The sequence below is a fragment of the Patagioenas fasciata genome, chromosome 3 (genome assembly GCF_037038585.1).
Source record: "Patagioenas fasciata isolate bPatFas1 chromosome 3, bPatFas1.hap1, whole genome shotgun sequence".
NCBI lineage: Eukaryota > Metazoa > Chordata > Aves > Columbiformes > Columbidae > Patagioenas > Patagioenas fasciata.
The window spans coordinates 22,583,196-22,610,916 of NC_092522.1; the positions used below are offsets into that span (position 1 = coordinate 22,583,196).

At 42.4% G+C, this 27,721-nt stretch overlaps 1 protein-coding gene across 6 annotated transcripts in view; it reads left to right on the forward strand.

Annotated features, from left to right (window-relative positions):
• LCLAT1 (lysocardiolipin acyltransferase 1) overlaps positions 1-26,046 on the forward strand; it is a 128,609-nt gene extending 102,563 nt beyond the window's left edge. For all 6 annotated transcript variants that reach the window (XM_065833972.2, XM_065833973.2, XM_065833975.2 and 3 more), the window contains one exon: positions 21,836-26,046. In XM_065833972.2, the coding sequence (XP_065690044.1) occupies positions 21,836-22,344 (509 nt within the window). In that variant the 3' untranslated portion in view covers positions 22,345-26,046. The remainder of the gene's footprint in view (positions 1-21,835) is intronic.
• Positions 26,047-27,721: the final 1,675 nt, after the last annotated feature.

Genomic DNA, 27,721 nt, shown 5'->3' on the forward strand with positions numbered 1-27,721 from the left:
GTCGGGGAAGCAAGACTGAAGGACAAGGCAAAGCAGGCCTCTTGTCTTAGGTGCAATATTTGATGTAGTGTGGGTTATTTTCAATTTTTTCAAAGATGTGTTTACTCATTTTCGACAGTGTTTTCTGTAACAGAGGTAATTATGTTGCATCAAACATTAGCGCTGTTTGATCTGTCAGTTTACAAACGTGTGCATTAAGCATTCAGTAGAAATTCTTATTTTGAAACTGAAAAGCACTGCAAGCCTGAAATGTGCTGCTTACTAAAGACAATATCGGCTTAATATGCCATAGAAGTAGCTTTAAACACGTTACACTGTAATAAGGAACATACATGTTTCGTCAATTCCCCATCAGTTAAGATCATTTTGGAAGAGTTGGGTGACTGATGGGAGGCAGGAAGCACCTTGTAGAAATTGCTGCATTGAAGCACAGAACCTAAGTTTGAGTGAGAGAAAAACGAATAAAAAGAACACCTCCAACCCCAAAATTAAATAATTGATTCAGTTCTGGCTTTTTTCTGCTAGTTGAGGGGAATGAAAAACCTAAGGAACTATTCCACCTGGGTTTTTGGTTTTATTTTGTCTGGGTTAGTTTGTTCATCGTTTGTTTGGTTGTTTTTTTCGAAGATGGTCTCTGCAAAATTGAAATATCCAGGAATTTAGGGCTATATGCACCTGGAGGCAGCGGCACAGCCCAGTCTTGGTTCTGTCCTTCCCTTGGGACAGGGCACTGTTCCTTGAATATCCCCTGTGAACAAAAGGGCATGTTTGGTGTGTGAAGGTGTCCGAGTCGAGTGCTGACTGGTGGCAGAGGGTGACATGTGGTGTGGTTTTCTACTTCCCTGGAAGTTTCTGATCTCAGGAATCTGCTGTAGTTGTTGCTGCTCTAGATAAATTAATGTATAAGGATACCAGGGGAGGGATTAAAAAGTGCTGAAAACAGCAGTTTTAGCACAACTTGAGTACAACATCTCTGTTTTCTTCTCACCTAGCTTGGAGCTCTTTGTGATGAAGCTTGCGAGACTTATACCTATGCTATGATCCAATCACTTCTGTGGTTTTTCAGTGATGAAGAAATTTGGGTCTGAATGGCAGATGGCATTTCTTTGCAGGGATGGATTAAGTGCCTACACATCTGGAGGGAGGCGGGAGGGTGTGCCGCTCACTTCTGTCAGAGTTTGAGGCTCAGAGGTCCTCTTGGGTCCTTCACCATGTCAGAAAAGGAACAGCTGTGGTTCCGTGCCTTTCGTTTTTTTTTCCATCCGTTGCTAGCCAGGAATTTGTGAACATCCTTCTCGGATGTGGATCTTGCTGAGGTTATTCATGTCTTTGTCACCTCCCAGGCTGAAATACTGCGATCCATGCTTGGAGCCAACGTTCATAAGCCTCCAGAGCATTTCGCTGGTGTGTAGAAAGCAGTGGCATACTTCCTGAGTGGGTTTAATCGGCATGGGCTTTGAGCCCTTTAACTCTGTAATGAATTTGCTGAAAGCTGCAGGTGTGTTGTATCTCTGAAAATCAGGTCTTGGGAACACACTGAGCTCATGTCTGTTACTCTCTTCTGGCTACCTAACTTGTTCCAGATGCTGTTCTAGGCAATAGCAACTAATAGGGGAAAATGCTACTCTAGGCAACGGTAGAATAATGAAGAAAAAATGTTCCAGCCCTTGGCCCAGAATTCATATGAATTACAGGAGGACGCTGTGTTCTGTGTAATCTTGTTTTTGCATCTTACCAACACAACAGATGTGAGCTGCAGGTGGGTCTGCTGCCACAAGAAGACAAGCCTGCACCCACATCTTGGATGGGTGGGGGAAACAGAGTGCTCATCCTCTTAGGTGGGTGAAGGAAGAGGTTTCTGATACGAAAACACACTGTGTGTATAGTATCCAGCTCAGATGTGTTTATTTGCCTGTGAGAACATGGGTCGTCCAGCTGGTGATACAAGAGCAGCCCAAATAGGAGTCCGCCAGCTGTTCCTCCAGCTTTCAGCAGTCACTTTTCTCTGCGTCTGAGATCCACGGTAGGGCATGGCGCACGGTTCGTGAAGTCCTTCCAAGCAATCTCTACTCTGTCTCATACTTAGTAAGATCTCAAACAAAAAGAGATTTCTGGAAATCTGCACCTCGACAGCCAGGAAGGCCTCTTGGCCATGCTGTGGGGGAGTTAGGCCTAGCCTTGAGTGTGATGTTACGGTTACAGTACCAGTGGTGACATTTTTAAACCTGGTTACTGCATCCTCAAGTGTAATCTATGTGCAACAGCCCTTGTTTCAAAGGGGGAAAAAAAAAAAAAGGAAGGAAAAAAAAAGAATGCAAATATAGATATTATATCCAGAGACACATCTTGCTTGGAAAGCTGATGTCTATAAAAGGCTTACAAGCAGACTGCTAAAAGTAGTAAGCATTAGTAACCCCGTCTTGCAGAGAAACAAGGGGTTTTCCATAGCTGTGGTTTCCTACGAAGTTTTCAGATTTTAAAAAGAGCAAAGAGCTTGATGGGCTTTTTTTTTCTTGTTGTGAACCTAGAACTACATATGTTGCAACGGACAAATATAGAATATTCTGTAAGGAGACTAAACCAAATCCCCTTGTTGCTGTTCTTTAGCTCTAGATTACAGACTCAGGAGAAGAGCTTATTTGAAGGGTCAGTCAATTTATTTTCTGTATTTCTCCAGCACTGCTCCAGTTTCTAGTGCTGATCGAATTATAACAGCAGCAGACTCTATGTCAGGACATAATATGAAGTGAGAAATTAGGACTGTTGAAGACTGCTTTACAGATGTCTGAACTCAGGAATGAAGTGAGAATCAGACTTAATATGTATAGTGTTATATGGACTGAGCCTGGCTTTGGGTTTGGACTATTTATTTATTCGTTTGTTTAAATACTGTAGCACAAGGTAGGAAGTGAGACATTAGTAAACTTATTCACAGGATTTCATAGGAATTCTGAGGGTGTGTCTCCAGCACAATGGTTGTCTCATTCTCTAGGTAGAAATACGGTATTTCAAGCAAAACCAATATTGATTAATTCCTCTAATAAGAAGTAATGAAGAATATACATATCTATTAACTACTTATATTGAAGACAGAAAATGATGTGCAGCTCTCAGTGGCACTTAGGAACATGGAATTTATCATGTGCTGCAGTTCCTTGTTTATTGTGTGTTGTATTTCACAATATATGATGATCTCAGAATTCTATCACTGTACCTTAATGCCTGACGTGCCTCTGGTGTCAAAACATTACACTGTGGGTTACCCACAGGTTACATTGGATTTATGATTTCCTACTTCCCATTGTAATCCAGAATGTTTTCTGTGTCTTGAAAGATAAACGAGCACATCTTGCAGTAAAAATTTTATATGGGAATTCCTGAAGCAACCAGTAAAAAAGCTGTGGCATGCTCTGCAATTAGGGAAAAAACTTTGGCTTGGTGTTTATGTTGAATTGTGAAAAGAAGACAGAAGTCCCTTTTCTTAATGTAAAATATTTAAAATCAAGCATTTATTATGCCTAGATTCGATAAGGCTACTTACCAGCCTAGACATGTTTGCACACAGCAGTCTCTTCTCATTTAAATTCAATCACAGTCAGAAAACAAGCCTGGCTTAGACTAGCTGAAGATATAAACTTCATTTTCATCTCATTAGGCCACCTGGAAGCAGCAATCAGTGAGTAGTCCTGACGTCAATGGTCTCTCTACTTCATTAAAATGTTAATTTCATGGCTTTAATTCCCTTTGTAAAATGTGCCACTGCAGGACACTATATGCAGATCTATTCTGAAGCAGACAAATCTGCATGCCATATTCCTTTTTTAGTGCTTTAGGTTCCTTTGGATTTTTATTTTTAGCCTTTCCTATTTTTATAAACTGCTGTGAAAAGATGATCACCATAACAACCAAAAAGTAAATATTTTCTTAAAACAGCCCTTTGAGAATGTATACTTAAGAATCAGGAATTCAGGGCATCATGCATTTAGTTGTATTTTGTTCTGCTGTTCCCTTTTTCAGTGTTCAGAAATGAGACAGGTATTGTTACTGGCTAACAATTCCAGGCAGCAGATCAGGAAGGCAAGGCATCATGTGTAGTAAATCAGAAGCAACTACATAGATCAGCTGTAGCATCAACATTTTTGAGGTCCTGCTTATGTCAGGACAAAATGATGGACTTTTAGTCAATTTTAGAATCTTTTCTTGATAATATATATGTACTTCCACAGCATTTAGTCATCTTCATCTTGCTCTAGGGGATACATTTCTGGTTTTAAAACATACTTCAAAATTGTACAACATAAATTGAAGTCAACCATTTGTAGTAGAAGTGTCTTCAGTACAGGAGAACAAGAGAAGGAAATTGTTCATTTAGTCATTTCCCCTTTTATTGTATACAATTATTTTCTAAGAGTCTGAGTACTATTGTATGTTCTTCAAAGTGCTATATAAACTCTAATTATGTTTTAATACGCCTAATCTATCTATAGACAGATGTGGAATGTATACTTCTATTGCAGATGATAAAACCAAGGTCTGGGCTTCTGGGGACCAGTTGCTGGTTGAGCTGCCTGCCTCAGGAAAACTGCTCAGCTGGGTGGCTCTCATGGCGCACTTGGGTCTGGGCTGGTGACAAGACTCAGCAATAGGTCTTCCCACTGTACCCTGGCAGACAGTGTCCCTTTGGGCTCTGTCCAAATCCCACCGAACCCCTACTGACAGGTGGTGCCAAGGCCTTTCTGTGAAGGACCCTGGATAATGTATGTGCCCTGCCTGATGTTAACCTGACCGGAGGTGACAAAAGCCACCAAGTCCCAATCTAGCAAATAAAGGAGTTTATTATTCCTAAGCTCTACACACATCTGAAGTTTTCCCTCTAGGAATCCCAGCAGGATTTCCCTGCAGGTCTCCCCAGGAGGATGCTCCTGGTAAGTAACTAGGAACAGGTAATTAATTTGGCCTCATGTTGGCCCGAGGACTGCGAGGAGAGAAGTGTAGATGGAGCTGTGTCAGTCTACTACCGTGTACATCTCTGCTAGTTCGCTTGAAGGCGTGTAGCTTGGGGAGGAAAACAGAAATGTGCCCTGTAATTGTAATGGAGAAATAGCCAAAATAGCTTTAAAGATGTGAATACAGTGAGGTTAGACAGCCTTCCAGACCTCCATCGGTTTCCTATTTCAGACTAGGTAAGATAATTTACTAATGAGTCTAAAAACATACTGATACCTATTTTGTCACTCTTAGTGTCAAGGGAGTAGTTTTTTGAAAGTCACTGAAGACAGATGGGCAATAGCCAATTCATTTCCATCTTGGGGCTGTTGCCTACAACGTTATTTCATCACAGGCAGTGCCATAACTCAATGTACTAGTCAATTTAAAATGCCAAAGCATGCCAGGGTTTTACTCTATGGATAGAATTATTCATTCATGTCTGCAGTTGGTGAGAGTGGAGTGATACTATGGCGACTTCTCAGATATTCCATTTTGTAACCTCTCTGAGACATCTGCTCTCACTGCAGCAGCATATTCATTCTTCTAACACTGTGTTTTGGTTTGACATACAATATATATTATAAACTAATCAAAGAATTTGTCACTTTGGTGTGGAGTCCACTCAAACATGAGTTACTACAGGTGCTTGAACAGAAGTTGTCAGTTTTCCAAATGAATTTTGTTGTCAGCTTTGACATTTGAAACACCATTTCTACAACAGAGCAACATAGTTAAAGTTGCTGTCATCACTTAGTGAACTTAAAACTGCAGGCTGATGTGGCTTTGGGAGAATAAAAATAGGAGATCTTACTTTTTTGGGTTGCATTTATTTTGCCTCAGTCATTAATTATGTGTAGTTCCAGAGATATTCAGGCTATAATTGCTTATTGTTTGGTTTGTTTACTTATTTTTAATGCTCTCAGAAGCAGGGCAGATGGAAGAGTTGGTGGGAACTAGTTTCCATCACCATTGCTTAGGCAGAAAACATACTGAGATGAGTGGTGGACTTTGGGTTTCAGCATTCATCGTGGTTTTCCATGTTTCAAAAAGTATAGCGAAGTTGCTGAAGCTCTCTTTTGCTTGTGTTTGCCCACAGAGAGAAAGTTTTTTACCAGAACTACCTCTTAAAACTAAACTGTCTTTGAATTCAGCCAAGTTACAATTGATTTTTCATCGCCCCATCGTTTATTTGTGAAAGACCAACTGGCAGCTCATCACTCTGCAGCTCACGAGAAGTCTAACTGTTCCTCAGATAAGAGATTAGGTGCTTCAGATAAACACGAACTCTCTCACTGCCTTTGACCTGCCATGTGAACCAGTAGCGACTTCTTTGTTCCCATTTGTAATGACAACCTTTTTCCTTCCCACTGGGAGACATCCAGTTGCCTCTGGCTGACGAAGACATTGTGCTGGACCATGGCAGAGCCTTCCTGTGGGCAGTTCAGAGCTTTCCACCAGCCCTGGGCCGGGTTTCTTCGCTGACTCTTGCTCCTCCACAGCAGAGGTGTTGGTGCATTTACTGGTGGCCGGGAGGGCTCTTGGCCTTTCCCCTCAGCTGAAGCTCTTCACCATTGTTTGTGTCCATATTCCAAAAAGGAGTGAGAACAGAAGTCTTCTCCTCGAGGCCATGCAGATGGTGTCTATCTTGTTCATGACTATTGAGCCAAAATGTTGAGACACAGCAAGGCTGGATATTGACTATAGTGAACCGTATTCTGTACACAGCACTTGAGGGAAAATACCAAGGTACTACTAAGGGACGTGGATTTTTCTGGGATGTTCTACTGATGTGCGTGTTTCCAATCTCTCTGTGCCATTCCTGAGCAGCTCAGGATCTCCCAGCACAGGAAGCTGTGGAGCAAGGACAAGACGATGCCTTCGAGGGGTGGAGCAACACCGCAGAGATGTTGTTCTCTGAACTCAAATGTGTTAGATACAACAAAGTGTATTTATGGAAAACAGAGCTCAAAAGGATTTTCTGCTATGACAAGTAGTTTCTACTCTTAATTAAGCATTGTCCTCTCAATGCACTGTGTGAAATTTAGAGGGCTTCATTTTTCCAGAGTTAAAATATTTAAGGAAAACAATTGTGTGCTGACAACAATGGACTTTATAACTTGCAGGCCATTTGTTTCTATAATTCCTATGAAATAAATGGAACTGCCCAAGTTGATTTTATTCATTGTGGTTTAGTTATGCACATATTCATATTTGTGTCAAAAGGCAATGTTAAAAACATCAGTAATGACTGCTCCCAGAGCTTTCTAGCACACAGTGCCAACGGAGTTAAATGTTCTGTCGGAGTGCAGAGATGGAAGTTTCTAGCAGATATTTTCAGGAAACCAATTTTAGACTTGTGTTCAAAGAGACCTGTACAACAAGGATTTACAGAATTTTCTCATCTGTGACTTCAGCTGCCAGCATGGGATTAAAAACCTGACCACTGCACTCCACATCTTTTAACATGAAGACACAAAGCATAGATTATGAGCCTAAACCTGGTCCTACTTGCGTTGAGCAGAGTGATGCATCTGGCTCAATGTTGGGTCATTGTGCCATGGGATAAGTGGTCTCAACCTCATTCTTGCAAGGCTGAGACCAGATCTGAAGATCTGGCCCATATCTGACTCTTTTGCTCTCCTTGAGGTAGGAATCCGGATTTTACTTCCCACACTGACAGACTGACAGCATCATACATGTGGAGGTACAAGATGGACACCCAGAATTCTGCTCCCTTCTGGGCACAGGAATGACAGTTCAGGCACTCTCAGCAGTCTTTGCTCATTTTCATTCAAGGGGTCGACTTTAGTATAATTTTTCTAAGCATCCTTATGAAAAGCAGTAGTTGGAATTAAACCATTAGCAAATCATTTTATTTCTAGAGACAGATCTTTTTGCTGCTGTGCAATTAAAATGACCTCAATCCCTAATTCCTCTGCAAGGCTATGATGCAGTGTTTTCACACATGGTCTGTAGCATCCCTTTTTCTTTTCCATGGCACTGTCATGACAGCTTCTGTTCGTACAACCATTCTCACATCAGCAATTAAACATAACTGAGCTGGAGCTGAGGGTATTGATTGGCAGTTCCAGCAGCCACTGTCAGAGGAAGCTCATTCACTTCTGGACCTCCCTGTGTCTGTTTTCTGCAGGGCACCACAGGGTGAAGAAGCTCCTGTCTGTGCTTTGTTTTTCCTACCTCTTCACCAGTCAAGGGAAGAAAGGCTGTTTGCATTGACACTGTACAAGTGTGATGCAGGATCAACAGACTCCTTCACCTTGGCTTGAGTCTGCAGTTCTGGGCTCCCCATTTTAAGAAGGGCAAGGAATTACTGGACAGAGTCCAGCAGAGGGCTACAAAGATGATGAGGGGTCTGGGGCATCTTTCTTATGAGCAGAGACTGAGAGAGCTGGGTCTGTTCAGCCTGGAGAAGAGAAGGCTGAGAGGGCATCTCATCAATGTTTATAAATATCTCAAGGGTGGGTGTCAAGAGGATGGGACCAGACTCCTTTCAGTGGTGCCCAACGATAGGATGAGGGGCAATGGGTACAGAATGAAGCACAGGAGGTTCCATCTGAATATGAGGAGAAACTTCTTGACTTTGAGGGTGCCAGAGCACTGGAACAGGCTGCCCAGAGAGGTTGTGGAGTCTCCTTCTCTGGAGACATTCAAAACCCACCTGGACACATTCCTGTGTGATCTGCTGCAGGTGAATCTGCTTTAGCAGGTGGGTTGGACTGGATGATCTCCAGAGGTCCCTTCCAACCCCAGCCATTCTGTGATTCTGTGAGTGACTGAGGGGGGAAGCAGGTAGATCATTTCACTGGAAGACCACCATCCCAGCGCCATCAGGATGCAATCAGCAGGATGTTTGCTTTTACAATAAGAATGGCTCGAGCAGCACTTTTTTTTTATTATCTAGGAAGAAACATAGGAGACCTTCAGTTATGTGCCATGGGTGCCTGTATGTCCATGCCTTCCTAAAGAAATGGCTCCTGACAGAGAGCCCTCAGCTGGACCCGCAGGCTGCAGGTCAGAAGGGTTGGGGGGTGGTTTGTGCTGGTTGCCTCCCCGGCTGTTCTTCTGCAGCAGCTGGAGGACATGTGCGTTATGGAGGTTTCTCTGCATGAGGAGGATCCGAAGACTGTCAGACTCTTGAACTTTATGGCTCCTTTCCACCAGTGGAGCTCCACCAAGTAGCTGCAGTAGGGTTTGGGTCTGATCCCATGTTGTTAGGGAAGAAAGGAGCTATATAATCATTATCCTTTTTAGAAATTTTAACCACAGCTCGTGGAGGGATGGCAGTGCTTTATCTGGCAAATATGTCACTGCCTTTCATCAGCTGATTATAATCATCTTGGAAGTTTCAGTGTGCCTGTTTTTCCCCTATTCTTTTTTACTATTGTGTTTTGTTTAACTTCCTCTAATGAGCCCCATGAAAAGCAATTGTTCTAAATAAATCATGTGCGCTACAAAGCAGTATATCACAATTAGGTCTCCATTATACTTTAATTAGGCATTCCATTATTAAATTGATGTCTTAGGCATCTTCCAGGTCTCAGACTAATCCTGAAATAAATTCCTCTTTGTGGATAAATATTAGTCAGTCGTAATTAAAGAGTATTCATTTGAGTTGCGGCTTTTCATTAAATCCCTTTCTGATTAAGATGGCTCCCTCAAGTGCTGGGCTGATTAAGTTTAATAAGATTTGTCCACTTGTGTGTAACATGGTCTGGTGGAAACAGTTTTAGCACCAGGGGATTGGGAACAATAAGTTCATATCTTGGCGCAGGCAGGCGTGGGTCCAAATGCCTGTTATGTGCAGTGCTGTGTGCTCTCGTGTCAGGGGGCTCCGCGGTTTGCGGGCTTGGTCAGCGGAGGGGAAAAAATACATGGAAATTGAATTAGTAGTGTTAGAGTTGCACATCAAAGGGTTAAGCTGTATCTACTGGGTTACAGTAAAGAATGGAAGATTAAAGCATGTTAGAGGCTCAGTTTTGTTGACTAATTCAGGACTAGGGCTTTGCTGCTTAACTGAAGCCCAAGCGCTTCTCTGCCCCACGCTGATTTCCCTCAGTGAGATGCATAGATTAGCTTGTTTCTGTGTAAATATACCTCAGCTGCCAATTCAGATAATGAAACAGACATTCCTGACAAAAGTTCTTCAAACAGCAGAGTCTGAAATGTTTTCAGAGCAAAATCCTTGTCCTGGATTTAAAACAAGGTGGAGCAAAAGCATCATGTGGCTTTAGTATCTATATCCCATCAGAGAGAAGTTAAAATCCTCACAATTTTCTGCATGCTGAAGTTATGCCATCTTGTCAGGTTATTGGTGCTGCTCTGCATTCCTCTTGCTTTGTACACAGAAATGAAAACAAACCCCCCTGACCAAGAATGGCAATAGGACAAACTGGCGAGGCATGAAACGTGAGACATTGGTCAGGACGTCTGTGGAAGCACTCCATCCAAATATGTGAGGTGGCTTCTAGCAGGTGGTTTTTCAACATCTAGTTCATACTCTATTTTTGGTGCAGGGTACATTTTAATCCGGCATTTTGGTTTGGTATGGGCCACGTTTGTAATATCAACTCTCTCGAAAGTTTGAAGGTGTTTTCACTTTCTTCTTGTGTATCCCAAATACGATAGTGCTGGGTATATCATCTAGCCCATCTTTTGTACTGTGAGGAATCCAGGTTCACTGCCCATCATCCCAGATTGCTCTTGTTGGGGCTGCTGGAGGCTGCGCTGGCCAGGGGCGATGCTGGGACGGTTTGGAGAGGGAAGGGTTGTACACAGGGTCAGGGCACGAAGCAGCTCAAGAGTACTCTCTGGTGGTGACTTTGGGTATGACAACAACAGGTAGCAAAGTGCACTGCAGTAACATGAGGTTACTCATCTGTAGCCATTAAGAAAAGGAAGAAAATAGAATAAAGCGAGGAACGGAAGCTAAACTTTAAATGCAAATTATAGAAAATAATGGATGTCAGGCACTGGAAGCCAAGGGTAAAATCTCTTTTCTTGGCTGGCCATTATTTATTTACTTATTGTTACTATTGCGATACCACGTTGGATGCTGTTATGCTGTTCATAGCACTTTCCACTGGCATGAACTAAGGGCTAGTGGAAACTAAAAAGTCTGTGGCATTTCTGAGGAGATAGGATGCACTTTGATAAGTGTATTACCGAGTGAAAACTGCCACAACTGCTTCCTTCTGAATATCTGTGTTGAATTATTTTTCTCTGCTCCTCACAGGTTCTCACAGTAGCTTTATAGTGGCTTCACAAAACAGAAGACTCGAAATAAGTTGCACAGTCAATTTGCAGATCAGTTGGGGCCTAATGTTCTTCTATGCAAGACAATTTGAAAATGATTTAAAAAAATAAGAAAATGATGAGAAGATTCTTATCCTACATCCTGGCAAATCCTAGAAATATTAAAAAACAAACAAACAAAAAGGTATATTTGAACAGCGTATAAGTGATGGTTGTGAAGGAATTAGGAGGAAATGAGTAACACCTCATAGAAGGAACAAGGAGATTGGGAAGGGTAACACCTTTAAGGCTTGTATTTTAACTGGAATGCTCTGCTACAACATGGGAGTTCATACGTACTGCTACTCCTTGCATCTTTAAAAATGTAGCACTTTTATTTTCCAGAAGTTCCAGGTGTTAAGCCAGCTGGGTTGTTTACCTAGCAGTGACATCCTGCAATGCTGAGCATCCTTGGTATGGCAGCTGTGTATGTAAAGTGTTCCAGAGTGGTTTGTTCTGCCGTTAACTCGCTGAGGCCAGTCAGAAATGACAGTGGAAATTATAAATGCAACAGCTGAATTCTGGCAGAACTGGATAGCGTCAAATAGAGATGTGTTTTCTCTTGTAGAGATTAATGCTTAATTCTATCTGTGTTGGAGAGAGATTGTTCATCCAGGCAGAGAGCAGAAAAATGTACGTGGGTGGATTGCTTCTTTCTCAGATTCCCAGTGACTTAAAATGCCCAACAAGTAGTGGTAGAATTAGGTGGATAGTCTGTTATATTAAAATAATAGGCTTGAGGTGCTTATACATGCTATGTATGTGTTCGTGTATGATTTATTTTAGGGTTCTCTGATATCTTGTATAATTGTCTTGATATTTAGCTTTCGATAAATACTTGGATGACTAGATTAGCTTTCTTTATATTTCTTTTTTAAATCCACCATTTCCTTATTTATGTACATTTGCCTGTCTAGAAAGACATCTTATCATGACAAGGTAGGGTACACATAATGTTTTTTAAAAGGGTTTCACTGAAGTATAGTAAATTTTCTTTATATCAATTATAATCATGATTCTTGTCTGTATTTGGTGGCTCTTTGCCAGAAAACTCATGTTAGAGCTTAGTGGAGTTGAAGAGTCATGTACCAGTGCGTCAGTGTCTGTCTGTTGTATGAAATAGGTACATAGGTATGTACGTTTCTGTATGTACAGAGGTATACTATAAGCCTAGAAACAACATGCTTCCTCCTTGTCAATGTGTAACATACCTATGGAAACCAAATCCCATATGTGCACATAGGGCAGATGTGCAGTATGGAAGGCTGTGAGTGAACAGATATGCAGGGAGGGGAATTAACATGGCATTTTTGTTATCTGGATTTGATAGATATAGTTTGGGAATGATAAAGAGTAGTGAGTCAGTTGTGCCTGCTCATCCCTGCTGACTGAAAATAACTTGTTATTCCAATCCTTTTATCCCTTTGCTCCCTTCCCTCCACATATTTTTGTATTTTATTTATAGCTCAACCAGCTTTTGCTTTGCAATTTGTAAAATAACCCTTCAGAGCTGGGGAGGGAAGACTGAAGGGTGACAGCCCCTGGGCAGTTGCGGATGGGGCCGCTGGGTCAATACATTCCCATCGGGATGGCCAGGTGTCCCCTCCAACCATGCACACCTTCCCTCCTCTGCTCAGAGATTCTTCTTTTAAATTAACAACCCTGGTTGCCATAGTTTGTCGTTTGGTTTGTGTTGACAGCAGTACCCAGGGGCTATGTGCTGTGTTTTGGAGGAGCTGACCATGGCTTTGATAGGAGCTGGGTCAGAGGGCCCACGTCAAGGGAGGTCACAAGATAGAGTTGTATCTGTAAAGCCTTAATGGAGGTTGAAAAGTGTTGTGAAACGTGTGAAATCTGGCACCACAACTCACTCTTGGATTTTTCCCTGAAAGCCTAGCTGCACAAACAATGCCTGCAGGAATTATAAGCTAAATCTTCTGTATTTCGCTTCGACTTCACACGTTCCCAAGTATTTTGTACAGTTTAATCGACAAACCAAAAATCAATTTTAGCGCTTGATACATCTTAACTTTCAGACCAGGATAACAGACTTCTTGATCCACTGTTAGCTTTCCCAGCTTTCCCATAGCACTGACTTTTCTCATAACTGAATAACACCATGTCTTCCTTCTTGCATGAGCTCTTATCTAGTTTGGAGAGGAGAAAGGGAGCTGGCAGGTGTGTCTGCTGAACAAAAGAACATCCTGCAAATTCATATGGAAAGGAGGATCATCTACTCGTCACTGTAGTAACGCTGGTATATAGTCATGCAAGGAATCCATCTGTGAGAGGCATTTAAGTCGATTAGGTTTTATTGGCATTACAAGTTCAGTGTAGTGACGGCAGTTGAAAAATAAATTTGGGTGAGTTATTGTATGCTTAACTGCAGTCCTCCTGATTTGCTGACTTATGGAGAGGGTGAGGGGAGAGACGTTTTAAGGCAACAAAGGCAAAGCCAATTAGCAGCCACCAGCCTGGGGTATGAGAGTGGAAAAACTCTCCTGTAGCTCCTTTGCACACCATGACTCAACTAGGAACCAACAGCCTTTCATGGACAGTGTACCTGGCCATTCTGGAAAATTCCTAGAATTATAGAATGGTTTGTGTTGTAAGGGACCTTAAAGATCATGCAGTTCCAACTAGACCAGGTTGCTCAGAGCCCCATTCAGCCTGACCTTGAACACTTGCACTCTACCTGGTTCCATCACCCACACATTGAAAAGTGTGCTGAAACATTTGAAAAGATTCAGGGAGAAACAAGAGGGATTTGAGCTTTTAAGAACATACTTCATATTGAGATTTCAGAGGCTCAGTAGGTGTAGTTTATTCAGGAGCAACTTAGGAGGTTTGCAGATCAGGCTGACACCTACATGAACAGAGACAGCTCTTTAATTTAGTAGAGCTATGTGGTGGGGAAGTAAAACTAGATACATTCAGTATAAAAATAGTACACTTTTCCCCACCCCCAGCTCCCAATTAATTAGAGGGGTTGCCTACCTGATGTTAAAAGCTTTAAGACAACGAAGCATGTCTGTCTTACAACATCCTATGGCAAAACCAAAGGCATCCTGCATAAGCTCCTGTGGCATGTGTTATTCAGGAGATCAGATTAGATGATGATAACATTCCCCTGTGGCCTTAAAATAATTAAATGAGGTATTTACAGAGATTTCAAAGTGGATTCCCCTCACCCCACAACAAAAACTACAGTTAATGGTATTGTTTTACACATTAATGAGATATGGCATCAGGCTGCAAAACTGTGTAATTTAAATGTATTTAACAAAAGAATTAAGCACAGGTAAAGATTGCTGATAGCTCTGAGGATGTCCTTGTCTCTCTTGATCTCTGTACCAGATCCCAGCAGCAGCCAGGGCTGTCCCTTTCCTGGGCTCCCACCCTCAGGGACAAGAGGTGCCAGTTTCCTTAACTCCTTCGTGTTGGCAGGTGGAAGGTCTTCCTCTCTCCTTGTATCACACTGCAGGTGGAAAATCGACTATCTAGAGAAAGAATTGCTATGCAGGATCCCTCTTCCCTCTTAATCAAGGCCAGCATTATCATTCTGTCTTGTTTTGTTTGCTTATTTGATTGCTACACTTACCCCCCAAAAGATTTCCAATAACTACTGAGTTGAAAGTGATTTAGATTAACCCTGGCTGGTACCGCTGCTCTAAAGAGGACTGCCTGAAGTTTTAAATCTTCACAAGGATGATACTTCCCAGGAGGGGCTGTAAATCCTTGAAGCTGCTCCCTCCTGATACTGTGTTCTTAAAGAAAAATTACTCAAATCTCAGCAGCCAAGACAGTAATATTCCCCAGTAAGCACTTTGAGATGGCTTTTGTTTTAATGTACAAAAATGTATCTTTGCTTCAAGGCTAGCATACAGTACTCGGATATTGTGAAACAGCTAGTTTTGTTCTACTTGTTTCTCTTACCTGTTTTGAATATGTCACTGTTCAGTTTATTTATAGAAATGCCAAGCTTCCTTTTGTTGGGTTTCCTAAGGAAATGTATATAAAGTTGAAGATATTAAGGAGGGCATGTGGAAGCTACAGTGCTTTGTGGAAGCCTGGGGATGGATGAAGCATCTGGAGCTGTGTGACAAAGGGACAGGTATGCTGCCTTACAGGAGGAAGCAGCTATAGTTACGTTGTGGTAGGAAATCGAATGGAGAAGGGCCTCAGGTATTACTCTCACTTTTCACAGAACAGCTTATTTTAAGGTGATCATGAATATTTTGTTGTGAGTGTCTCGGTAAACCTCTTCCCGTTCTGGCTCAGCAACTCATTGGCGTGCTGTTCTGTGATGTACTGTCGTTAAGAATAGCATCTTCTCTGCTGGATCAATGCAGGGGAAGAGACTGTGTAATCCTTGTATGATTTAAAGTAGTGTCAATGATAACTAAAATAGGACAAATTACAGCTGCTGAGATCCTCAGTAGGGATGGAAATGGGTAATAGCCATCACTGTTAATGCAAAGGAGACTCAGCTTGCCTGTTCACCCTCCAGGCTGCTGAGAGTCTGAGCGATTCATTGCTTGGATTTGCCTGGGGCCCATCTTCATTTTTGGCTCACTGATGGTCATTGTGGCTTTAAGAGCTTCTGTTCTGCATCATCATTTTAGCTCTGAAGTCGCTGCTTGTATAGATCCTTCTGTCTTGCGGTGAGCTTGCTCAGCATTGCTCGGTCCTGAGTATGAGTGTCCTTGTCATTGATATGAATCATAACTGAGGAACAAGCAGTGCTCGAGCTCCCGAGTGATGCTATAGCAGAGGGGATGGGTCCATCCAGCCAGCCCGCTTATTTGGGACTGTGCTGTGGGGCTGAGCATCACTTCTGACAGTTTTCACCAGTTGCAGCTGCCTTGCAATACTCTTTGTGAATGTTTTTGAAAGAAACTTTAAATAGTTTAATCCTGGCTTTTCTATTCAGGCTGGTTTGCCCCCTAGAATTAAAATATTGTCCTGATATTTGATTATTTAATACACAGAGTTAGAAGTAACTTCCAGTTTACCTGTGATATCTTTATTTCAAACCTAATGAGAGGCTCTTATTTGAAAGGTTTTGTGATAGGTGGTGAGATAAAAGACTGGTCTGCACACACAGAGAGGAGCACAGGGGCACAGCAGCAGGCAGGGAAAGCCCTAAAACCCAGATGGAGAAACAAAGTCCCTACCCAGGCTCCTCCAAGGGCTGTTGTGGGGGAGCCATCGTCCGTTGGGCTGGGGGTGACACCCATCACAGTGAGTCAGTAGGAGAGGCTCCTGTCCATCACCTGACAGACAGAGGGGGGTTACAGCTTGCAGGGCTCAGGGACTTGTTACATGATGCTGAAGAGGACCTTTTTATGATTGTATGAGATTTATTATGGATTATTTAGGGGAGTGACCAAAAGTAGGGGAAGGGATGGTTCACGGTCATTTGGGAGGAACAAGTTTGGGAAAATAGAGGAATAAGAGTTAAAAGGGGCTGGTCCCATGTAAATGGGGCTGGCCAGTACGCTTACCTGGGCGTGTCCTGCACCTGATCAGCCCAGTCTGCTCCTTCTTCTGTTAAACCCTATTTTTAACTATTCTCCCAGGTGAGGGGACTCTGTGGGTGTGTGTATGGAGGTCCACGTGCCAGCAGCTGGAGAGACCAGGTCTGTGCATATCATGTGGTTGCATGTGTCAGTGTGTGATCACTCGCAGCTATCGAGCAGGACTAGTGGGCAAGTAGGATAAGAGGCTTGAAAGCCAGGTATCAAAGTGTCCATAAATCTTGGTCAGGTTCTGGAGAGGTCAGATAGTCATGATTTCGCTACTGGAGGGTGTGCAAGGTCCAAACCAACAACTGGGGAGACTGTGAGGCCTGAGGTCAGCTGAGGCCAGTTTGTTGAGGCAGCTGGAGAAGAAGATCCAAAGACCAGCTGGTGGATGGCCCTGGGTGTCTAAGGCCAGTTATGGAGGGATTGACAGTTCACATGTGTCTGTGCAAGGGGCCTGTACCAGCCGCTGGAGGGCCCAGGGGCTCCTGTCTCCAGGTGCCAGCACCTGGGAAGACCAAGGACCCAGGGCCAGCTGCAGCATAGACTGTCTGTGGCCGGTTGCTGGTGGGATCCGTAGCCTGTATATATGTATATAATTCCCACTTATGGACTTTTATCCTTATCAACCAGAGAGGGGAACATAAGAAGGCCATTTTGTTTGCTTTCGTACTCTGTTCTCTGTCCATGTTGATCTCTGGCCGTCGGTCTGTGCCTGTGCATTGTACGTGTGTATTTACGTGTGTGTGTGTATTGGGAATATGTGCTCAGACTTGCTCCCAGCTGGGGCAGGGGGCTGTAGCAGCCTCACCTCTGCTGGACTACCAGATCACAGAATCACAGAATGTTAGGGATTGGAAGGGATGCTGCAACTTCTAACATAGAATAAGAATTCCAAGGGAACAGCTGGTATAGTGAAAGAAAATGTTTTAATTTTTCCTTGGACATATTTATTTAAAGGAAAACGTCTTTCTCCCATGCTGTTATTTTGTTCATGAGCTCGGTAATTTCTTCCTCTACCACTTCTGAATGCACTGCCCAAAGCAACCAGCTGTGCATTGTGATCACTTGAAGTAATGTCTTGTATCAACAGAGCCTGAAATACAAATAACCAATTGGAACACAGGAAGTTTAAAAATAAAAAGAATAGAGCTTTTGAGGCATTTTGTCATCCCAAAATGGAGACTGCCACATGGACTAATCATCATCCACATGTTATGCAGTTTATAGCTGCATAACAATAATTACAAATAAAGTTTATATTTACTCATGAACACTGTAGTAAGCTTTCCTTTTCTGAGGTGCTTTTATAATACATAGGACAGAATATTTCCCATGGGTATGAAGGATATTCTTCCCACTACTGCAGGAAGAAATTCGTAAGACTGTAAAAGTACTGGAACTGGTGTCTCTTTGGCCTGAGGAGCTGGGCTACCTGCCTGATGTTTTAGCTTTAATGACAGTTTGTTAGCTTTATTAGATTTCCTGTGCAAAACTGTGAATATTATTTGACTTCCTCTGTCCTTCATTCCTTACCCCATGGGCTGTGGATACACGCAGGATAAAGACGACCCCTCAGATGTCACTAAAAGCACTGCAAAAAGTGGTTTGTCCACCAGCAGCTTCTCTGAACGGTGAACAGATACGCTTGCTTACTTGATTTTTGACATACTGGAGAAGTAGAATGATGTGACTTCCCTTAGGGCAATTTCTTCCTAAAACGTGAAGAAGCAGGTGTTCTAAGCAGATCTTTATATTCAGGTAAAAAAAAATAAAATAAAATCAGCAACTGCCCTGTGTCTTCAGTTAGGATCAGTTTCTTTTTATGGTTGACTGGCACCTTGCTTTTGATCTGAAACATGCTATTCGATAACTCCAGACTGCAGAGAGAATGAGCTTTAACTTCAGAGGGAGAGTCAAGATGCTCTAACCAAGAATGCAGGTTCAAAACTGACTGATTACACCTAGCCTAAGGGAGTTTTGTCCCTGCTCGTGAGTGGTCTGCTTTCATCTGCTGCATTACCTTTTCTTCGTTTTAGCAGTTTTGCTTGTAGGGTGTTTGGCAGAGATGCATTGACCCTGTCCATATTAAAATATGTCATTGATGAATCCGCAAACAATATGCAGAACGTTTTTGTTCGAGTGTGCAGTGTGGACCCCGCAGCTTTACTGCACGTAACACTAGCTGTGCACACTTCTTTCAGCAGCTGTAGAAAACTGATTGAGGCTGGTCCTTTCCACAGGCTTGCCTTGCCAGGGAATTAAAGCTTCAGACTGCCATTTGTGTCGAGTTTTTAAATATGTATGACCCAAACAAGGGGCCTGTTGAGAAGGGCTCCGGTCCTCTTGCATATGAAACCTGGTGTTCTGGTCTTCTCTCTTTCTGATGCATCTGTACTTTCAGATATGCTAAATCTACCTTTGAATTTCATTTCTTCTTGTGCAAAATACACTCTAATAGGTGAACCTTGCACCTGGGAATTAGGAGATACTGGTGCAAGCTAAACCCGCTGAGTGGGTCACATAATCACCCTTTGCCTCAGTTTCCCCATTTGTAATGCAGAAAGAGTAATGTCCACCGTGCAGTACGCACATCTTTGAGCTTTGTTCTGGGTGACTAATTTGGAAGCCATAATGCAAGGTAGACCTCACGCAGTCTGGTGTGAAGCCCTGCTGGAAGGTGTCCGTCTGGGGATGCTGTAGGTCCATAGGTGAGGGGTAGAGGCATCCCTGTTCCTGATTAGGAATGCATGGGCAGAAATACATCTGTGTGCTGAAGGGATCAGACCAGCTGTGTGGGTGTAGGGAGTCCTGCCCAGCCCTGCCAGTCCAACTCTTGCACAGAGTCAGAAAATCTGTGTCGTAAACAGATCTGATGCTTTATTGCCTGTGCTCTATATGGCAGCGATCCTTATGTGTATAGCCTTGATTTTTCAATAACATTTGCAGGTAATGGCAGACTGACTGTTTAGCTGCAAAGACACAAGTGGCTGCAAGATGGTTGAGAAACTCATGTAGACAAAACCTGTTTTCATAGAAGGCTTTTTTCGTACAAGGGTCTCAGGAAGGCTGAACTTTTCTGGCTTCCCTGTTGATGTAAAGTTGTGTAGGTTTTATGTGCCACCAGGACCTGGGGAAGACAGACTTTAAGAAGTGTGTATGTGCTAGAGGTTTATGTAGCAGCCCATCCCTTGGGAAGAACCTGGGGGATGTTTGTCCTGTAGGGCGACTGCGATTCCTTCTGGCAGAAATATTTGGATTTGGGGGAGGAAAAATATGAGCTGTTTTCAAAATGAAAATGGTTTCTGCTAAGGTGCAGCAGGCTGGGCATCGTTGCCCTTTGTGAGAGCAGAGTTTCTCAGACACAAGCAGTTTTGGGCACCTCTTGGAAGGAGATCTGAAAGGTTTAACCTGTGCAGAATACGGTGATTCTCTGCTTAGATAGGATGTGATCCCGTAGCTAGACAAAAGCTGGAGTGTTGAGTTTTGCTCTGAGAGACCTCCTAGGAGCCATATATAACTCTTCAAAACCCCTCTTCAAAAAGCCATGAGACTGTCCGAGAGAGATCATTATAAGACAGTGCAGTTATAAAATAGTCTGAAAGGCCGAATAGGGTTTTTCTTCCTCTTGTGATATTTGGAGTTGAACTTTAGATATGTGATTTTGCACATGGCCTTTTGAAGTAACTTTCTATTCTGTCCCTGTCAATTTTAGAGCTGTAAAAGAAAGCCAAAATGCCAGGGAAGGGGGAGCAAATGAAAAGGGGGAGCGGGGCTAAAGAGTAGGTTTTGATCATCTTTGAGAGAAGTGACGTCACCTATGAGAACAAAAGTCTTCAGTCGCTGCAACTGGAGACAGCTTTTAGTCTCCAATTCTATTTTGCCCCGAGCCAGCCAGCCAAATAAAAACAGCGGGATAAATCACTGCTGGCAGAACTTAGCAGTTATGCAACATCCAGTGCACCATGAGCCTATTTTTAGATCAGATTTACACTAGCAGAATTTACTTTATGAAATCTAAAAAGAATGTCTGATCAGAGGCTGGGGGATAAAGAGGACATTTAGAAAGTGCAAAATGTAAAAACGCTTGGTATAAAAATGCGCTAGCATACCCCACTTCAGCAATACTGGTATCCTTTCAAGAGTGTTGGCTTGATCAAGCGTAGTAATGAAGAGCAGAGGGGTTTTTCATCAGTACTTTCTTGAATTTCTAATCTGCAATTGCTTTTTAAATGGATAACTGCACTCACCCAAAGAGCTAACTATATGTGGTTAACTTAAAGCTGGGCTTCTACACCAGTTATGCTACACTTTGTCTTTATCAGATCTGGAATGCAGTAAGCAGCAGCTCACCTCCTTATAGTCCTGGGTGGTGAGATTTAAAGAAATTACGTTAACTGGAGTACTCTGCAAGGCTGGTTGAGCTACAGGGGTGCTCATCATCCTTTGTGAGATACACTAGATTTAATGAACTCTTGATATTTAGCTCATACATGTTTCACGTATGTTTTCTCAGTCTTCAGTGAATTAGGACTGTGTATGCTGCTGGCTCCAGATCAAACTGAGTCTTTTTCAGTGTTCTCATGAACATACTCAAAGTTGTATTTCATTAGGTAAAAGCAATTTCGGCTTGCAGCACAGGTATGAATAAATGAAGATTAGTCTTGCATACTCTGCTCTTTATCCAAGACCAGATGTGCATCTTCTCTCCTTTAAGTTTGACTTTATCCTCTTACTCACTGTGTTGTAAATCTACATTAGTTTGTATTGTGTATAATTTTACTTCCGAAGTTTTTGCTCAGATTCAGAACAGATAATGGTTGGGAAAAGTTTGACCTCTCAGTCATTAGAGAATCTCACAGATAAAACATGGTCTGTATAGCTAACCTGTCATTGGGATTTCTGATACAATTTGGACAGTTTCCAATCACACCTTGAAGTGAATTAGTGTTCGGACCTTTGCATGATCTGCACTGATATTTTTTTTTCCCCCAAAATGTTTCTTCTAGGTGACAATCTCAATGCTATTCATGACATCACTGTGGCATACCCCCAAAACATTCCTCAGACGGAGAAGCACCTTTTGAACGGAAACTTCCCGAAGGAGATTCACTTCCACATCCAGAGATATCCCATAGAGACTGTGCCCACGTCCAAGGAGGAGCTGCAGCTCTGGTGCCGGCAGCGCTGGGAGGAGAAAGAGGAGAGACTGCGACACTTCTACGAAGGTGGAAAGTGCTTCAGTGCGACAGGGCGAAGCATCGTTCCGCCGTGTAAATCTGAGCTCAGGGTCTTCCTGGTTAAGTGCATCTCGCTCCTGTATTGGACACTGTTCCCGCTGGGTATGCTCGCTCTGCTGTACCTCTACAGCTTTGCACGATGGTATTTTGCAGCCATGATCATCTTTTTTGTGGTGCAGCAAAAGGTATTTGGTGGGCTGGAACTAATTGAACTTACTTGTCATCGATATTTTAAAAAGCAACAGAAGTTTTGCGACACAAAAATGAAAACCAGTTAGTTCTGGGGCAGAGAAAAACGGTTGGTTTTGAGATGTTCCGCGAGTTTTATGCACAGGGAAGAATTTTTGCATGAGAATTGTCTTTTACTGTTGCCATTGTTAGACATTTGCACTTGATTCCGTGAAAAGAAAGAAAAATGTTAGCTATTTCTACATGTGAAAATGATAGTTTTTATCTCTGAATGTAATTTCAACATTGCTCTTGCAAGCAGCTAGCAACTGCATTCTGCTGTAATTAAGAAACAAATTGCTGGATTATTGAACAATCGTAAGGACATTAATAAATGTGACATGCACTGAACTTTCATGTAGAAACCCAAACTGTCCAGCTGAGAGAGACACATGTATGATTTCTGTATAATCACATTGTCAGAAAGTGAGCACCGGACTTGGAAAACTGTTAAGTTTAACACTATTTTGATGGTAGGTAGAAGTTGGAGAAGTAGTTGTTCTCTTTCTTTTTTCTATTTTAATATTCAAACTTATGTTAAAATAATATTTTCACATAAGCTTTACCAAGCACTGCTGAACCAACCACTATTCAGACAGTCTGGCTTGGTCACTCAGAAGGGTTTTTAAGCCTTGTAGTCTTGCTGTAGTATATAAAACAGTGCTGGCTCTTTCTTTATTTACATCTTAACTGATTATTTAATAGACCTATGCAGCTTAGTTTTGATTATCACTGCGTTTCATATTGTTTCAGTCTCCCTGCTGTGGGAGGCTTGTACCTACTGTAGTACACAGAGTTACAGGATAGAGGAGCTGGTTTTCTGTTGGTTTATTGGTGTTTTTTTCTGGTAGAAGCAAAAATAAGCGTCTGTATCTGAGTAGCTGGCAAATGTTTTTCGAAAAGTTCTCCTTGTAGACATTATTTGATTGAAAACATTTTATTTCTTTTTCAGAGTAGGCAAGATATCCTTTTTTTGAAGCATTTCCTTCCGTTTTCACGTTGCTTCCTTTGACACATAGTGTGAATTTTGGGGTTGTCCTGTGCAGGGACAGGAGCTGTGCGTCCATTCCAGCTCAGAACATTCTGTGATTCTATGATATTTCAAGTGTCTGTGTAGATAAACAGGAAGGCTGCTTGTTCTGTGCATGTCAGCCAGACCCGCTGGAATGCATCTAATGCAATGATTGTCTCTTTGGTACAATGGTTGTCTCCTTGCAGACACAAGAGCTGAGTTTCAGATTGTCACAGCACAAGAAAATTGAGCTGCATCTTTCTTTTGCTGTATTTTCTTTGATTCCCTGATGACATCACTGCTTTTCCAACTTCCTTTACAATTATTTGGGAATTCTTTTGGGGCTCCCACTGTAACACTTTCCCTTATTTTCATGACATTCAGAAAATCTGAAAGCTTCAACTCTGATAAAGCACTTTCAAGTGTATCCGTCGTCGTATGTATATATATATAATACAAGTAATGTTCATACTCACGTAGTAAAAGACAAACATTGCCAGCACTTATGAGACACTTCAGGTTAAATTTGTTTTTCAACCTCAAAAATGTTAGACAACTTGATCAACTGGATTGCTGCAAAACCTTCCTGACTTACTGAATATTTGTTGTTTACTGCATAAAGGCTTGTTTGAGCTCAACCAAGATGGCCTCACTCCATATGTTGAGTGGCATGGCCATGAAATGTAAAAGCACAGAGTGCAAAATGTGTCTTGTATTGTGCTGAATATCTCAAGCATCGGATTAGCATGGTGGACACGTCTGTTTTCTTTTATATTACAACACTGAACGTGTTGTCTAATGTGTTTGTGTCAAAGGCCATTTTTTGAACGAATCACCAGCCTCTATTCAACTGTCCCTTGCAAGGTGACAAGTATTTTTTAATCTGTGCTTACAATAACTAATCGTTTATTATGTGAAAAGTACTTGAAGCCATCTGTTTTACTCTAATTTTTTAAATCCCTTTTTTCTTAAAAATGAAAAAAAGTAGGTTTATATTTAGAGTTATGTTTCTTAATGATTTTCTCATATTTATATTTGAGTAACTGAAGACTGACAACTGGTGTTTCATTGTCACGGGTGGAAGGAGGTTCTTTCTGCGCTATAAGGACTATTTTTGACATAATTCTGTGATATCAAAGGCATGGTTGCATCTTAAATCTACATAGCCTGGTTTTTCTTTGCCTAATACTCCGCTTTCATGCAGTTCCCTGCACATCCAGGTAACTCACCACCAGGGAAAACCTAAAAACCTCATGGATGGTTAATGCAGAGGAGCCCTAAAAGTCGTCTTCTGGTCGGTCCTAAGCCGTGGCTGTGCTTTCACACCAGGAGCAACCACAGCCAGCCTACTCCAACAGCCTTAACATGGTCTTCAGGAATGACTTTGGAGGACAGGTTATGTTTGTTGGTGACATGAATACCAGCTATGTTTTTCTCAGCTGTTCAGAGAACTTTGTGGTGTCATCAAATGTATCAGAAACGTCAGTGTCAGTGTTGGTCATGGAGCAGTGAAAGGTTTATGTCTGCGTGTGATTAGAGTTGGGCTCTGAAAATGAAATCAAATGCAGTCCATCGCTGATCCTTACAAGGGTTTTTCTCCCAGCTGGAGCCAAACAAGTAAGCTACTGTAACATGGTAAACATCCTGCAAATCTGTAATTCATCCTTCTCGCTCATGTGTTTCAATCAAAGAGAAAGAAAAATCTTCTGGTCAGCAGCAAATGTCACATTTGTGGTGCCTGACTCCTTCATGTGGAGCAGCACATGGTAAGTGAAGAATCCTCTCGCAAGGGATGGTATTGGCTGTGTGACTGATACAAATTTTCAGCTTATGAGCATCATTTTCCAGCTCAATTAGAAAAGCAGGACAGGGGAAAAAATGAATAAAAAGCTTTATGGATACAGAAGCTTATTTGTTTAAAAAGTGGTGAAGGAAACAGGAAATATCTTTCTGTGAATGCTTTTTTTTTCTCTTTGGTCAAAATGTAGCTTTTTACTCAAAAGGTTCTAACATACAGATTTTTTGGAGACAATTTTGCTGTTTTGCTATTCAAAGTACACTTAGACATGCTGGATAAATCACTTAGAAATGTTTTCAATGCTGTTAGGTTAAAGGTGCTAGTACTCCAGGAATCACACACCCCCCTCTTTTGTGGGACGCATATTGACACCAAGACCCATCTCACTCATTAGCACATTTGTCATGCCTCATCTCTTGTTGTCCCCGCAGCTGCACTCGCTGCTCAGCAGTGACTGCTCTATCTACGGGACTGACAGGTATTGCTCACATTATTTGAGATCAATGATGTGCTGTAAGGATACTGCTCTCATTTGCTCAATCAGATGTTTCCTCATCAGCATCAGGGGTTTCCTTCTCTTTGCTCAGAACAGAAGGTTGAAATCCTGCCATCTGTGTTTGTCATCAAGATCATTGGGGTAGCAGGGCGGCACACCCAGACATTCTCTCTTGGGTTCAAAGCTGCAAGGCCCGAAGCTGGTCTGTAAGGTGATGTCTTGATCATACAAAATGTAGTTCCTAGTTTTGTGCATTGCATCAATCTCTGTTGTTTAAAAAATATCCATGTTTTTATACCTTGGTATTATATGTACACTGTGTGAAAGGAAATACCAGGATACTACAAACCTACAGAAAGCCTTAGTTTTCAGAGTTCACTGATTATATTAGAATGTTTTAAACATGTACCAGTTACTATACAGCAACAATAAAGACCTAAAGCATTGCATGTGTTTAATTCTGCTGTTTTCAATGCATGACGTGTTCTATATGCACCTCTAAGGAACTGTCGTGGTTTAACCTCAGCCAGCGACTAAACCCCACACAGCCACTCACTCACTCCCTCTCAGTGGGATGGCAGAGAGAACCTGAAGGGTAAAAGCGAGAAAACTTGTGGGTTGGTATATTAACAGTTTAATAAGTAAAGCAAAAGCTGCGCACACAAGCAAAGGAAAACAAGAGATTCATTCACCGTTTCCCATGGGCCGGCAAATGTTCAGCTGTCTCCAGGAAAGCAGGGCTCCATCATGCGTAATGGTGACTTGGGAAGACAAACACCAGAATTCCAAATGTCCCCCTCTTCCTTCTTCTTCCCCTGATATCTACACTGAGCATGACATCACATAGTGTAGGATATCCCTTCGGTCAGTCTGGGTCAGCTGTCCTGGCTGTGCCCTGTCCCAGCTACTTGTGCACCTGGCACAGGGTGAGAAGCTGAAAAGTCCTTGACAGTAGTGACAACTACAACATCAGTGTGTTATCAACATTATTCTTAATGGCTGAACCCTCTCTTCTAGCCTCCTCATGTAAAGGGATGCAGAAACCTTTGAGCGTGCAAGGAGGTACAGCTCAGTTTTAGTTTTGCTCTGCTACTTCACCAGCACTGCTTAAGAATAAGCTGTGGTTATTAAGAGCATCTTAGGTATTGATACAGAGGTCAGTCAGTCCTTGTTTTACATATATCCTCTTACCAGCTGTGTAGTTAGCAACAGAAGAAATTATCTGTGGCAGGGTTCACGTTCTTTGAGGACTTGCTTTTAATGGAACTTCAGATGGCAGGCTCCATCACTCCAGTGTTAATCAGTGTGGAAAGGCAAGGGCTGTGTTCCTCAGGAGCTACCGTGTTCCTCCTTACCTAAGAGGAATAGCCCTGCCGTGACTGCTGTACTTCATGGCAGCCACAGCAAGACACCTGTGACTCCAGCCTGTACCGCATGTCCGAAAGACCACAAGAAACTGCAGCCCTGGTAGCAGTTTCTACAGCTAGAAATTATATTTGCAATGCTGATCTGATGTATGCTCAGAGCATTCAAGTCAGTCCCCAAAAGTCAAAATCACTCACACTCCATATCGAGTGGCTTGTCTCCTGAAAAGATGGTTGGCACTTCCATTTTGTTTCCTCAGGGCTCAAACATACAATAAAAAAATTGATTTGCCTGTTTTACCAGCCATTAAAGAAAATAATTGTAATGAAGGCCAAAGCTTTCACACTCCAGCTGCCACAGACGCCTCCTTTTCAGTTCAATACAAGTGGTAAAAGGCTGAGTCTGATTCCCTGAGGACTTTGAATCAGACCACAAGCTAGCTCGACCAGAAATTATTCCCGGGAGCACAGTCTGTGTTTGGGTGACTCTCCCTCATTCTTGAGAGGGTTTGCACTAAGACACACGAGGCAGAGAGAGCTCACCCTTGTCCTCGCTGAGCCTCTCCAAAGGCCCAGTGTATTCAGCAGGAGCAGTGATAGACCCTGAATTTGTAAGCAGATGTTGTAATTTTATTCCCGTCTGGCCTCTGTATGATTGATCATCCCTTCTTCTGGAGTTCTTCATATGGGGTGACTAATTTCTCTGATGGCGGGATATGCAGGAATCTGGCAGGAGGGATTTGGGCAAAAGTCTGCC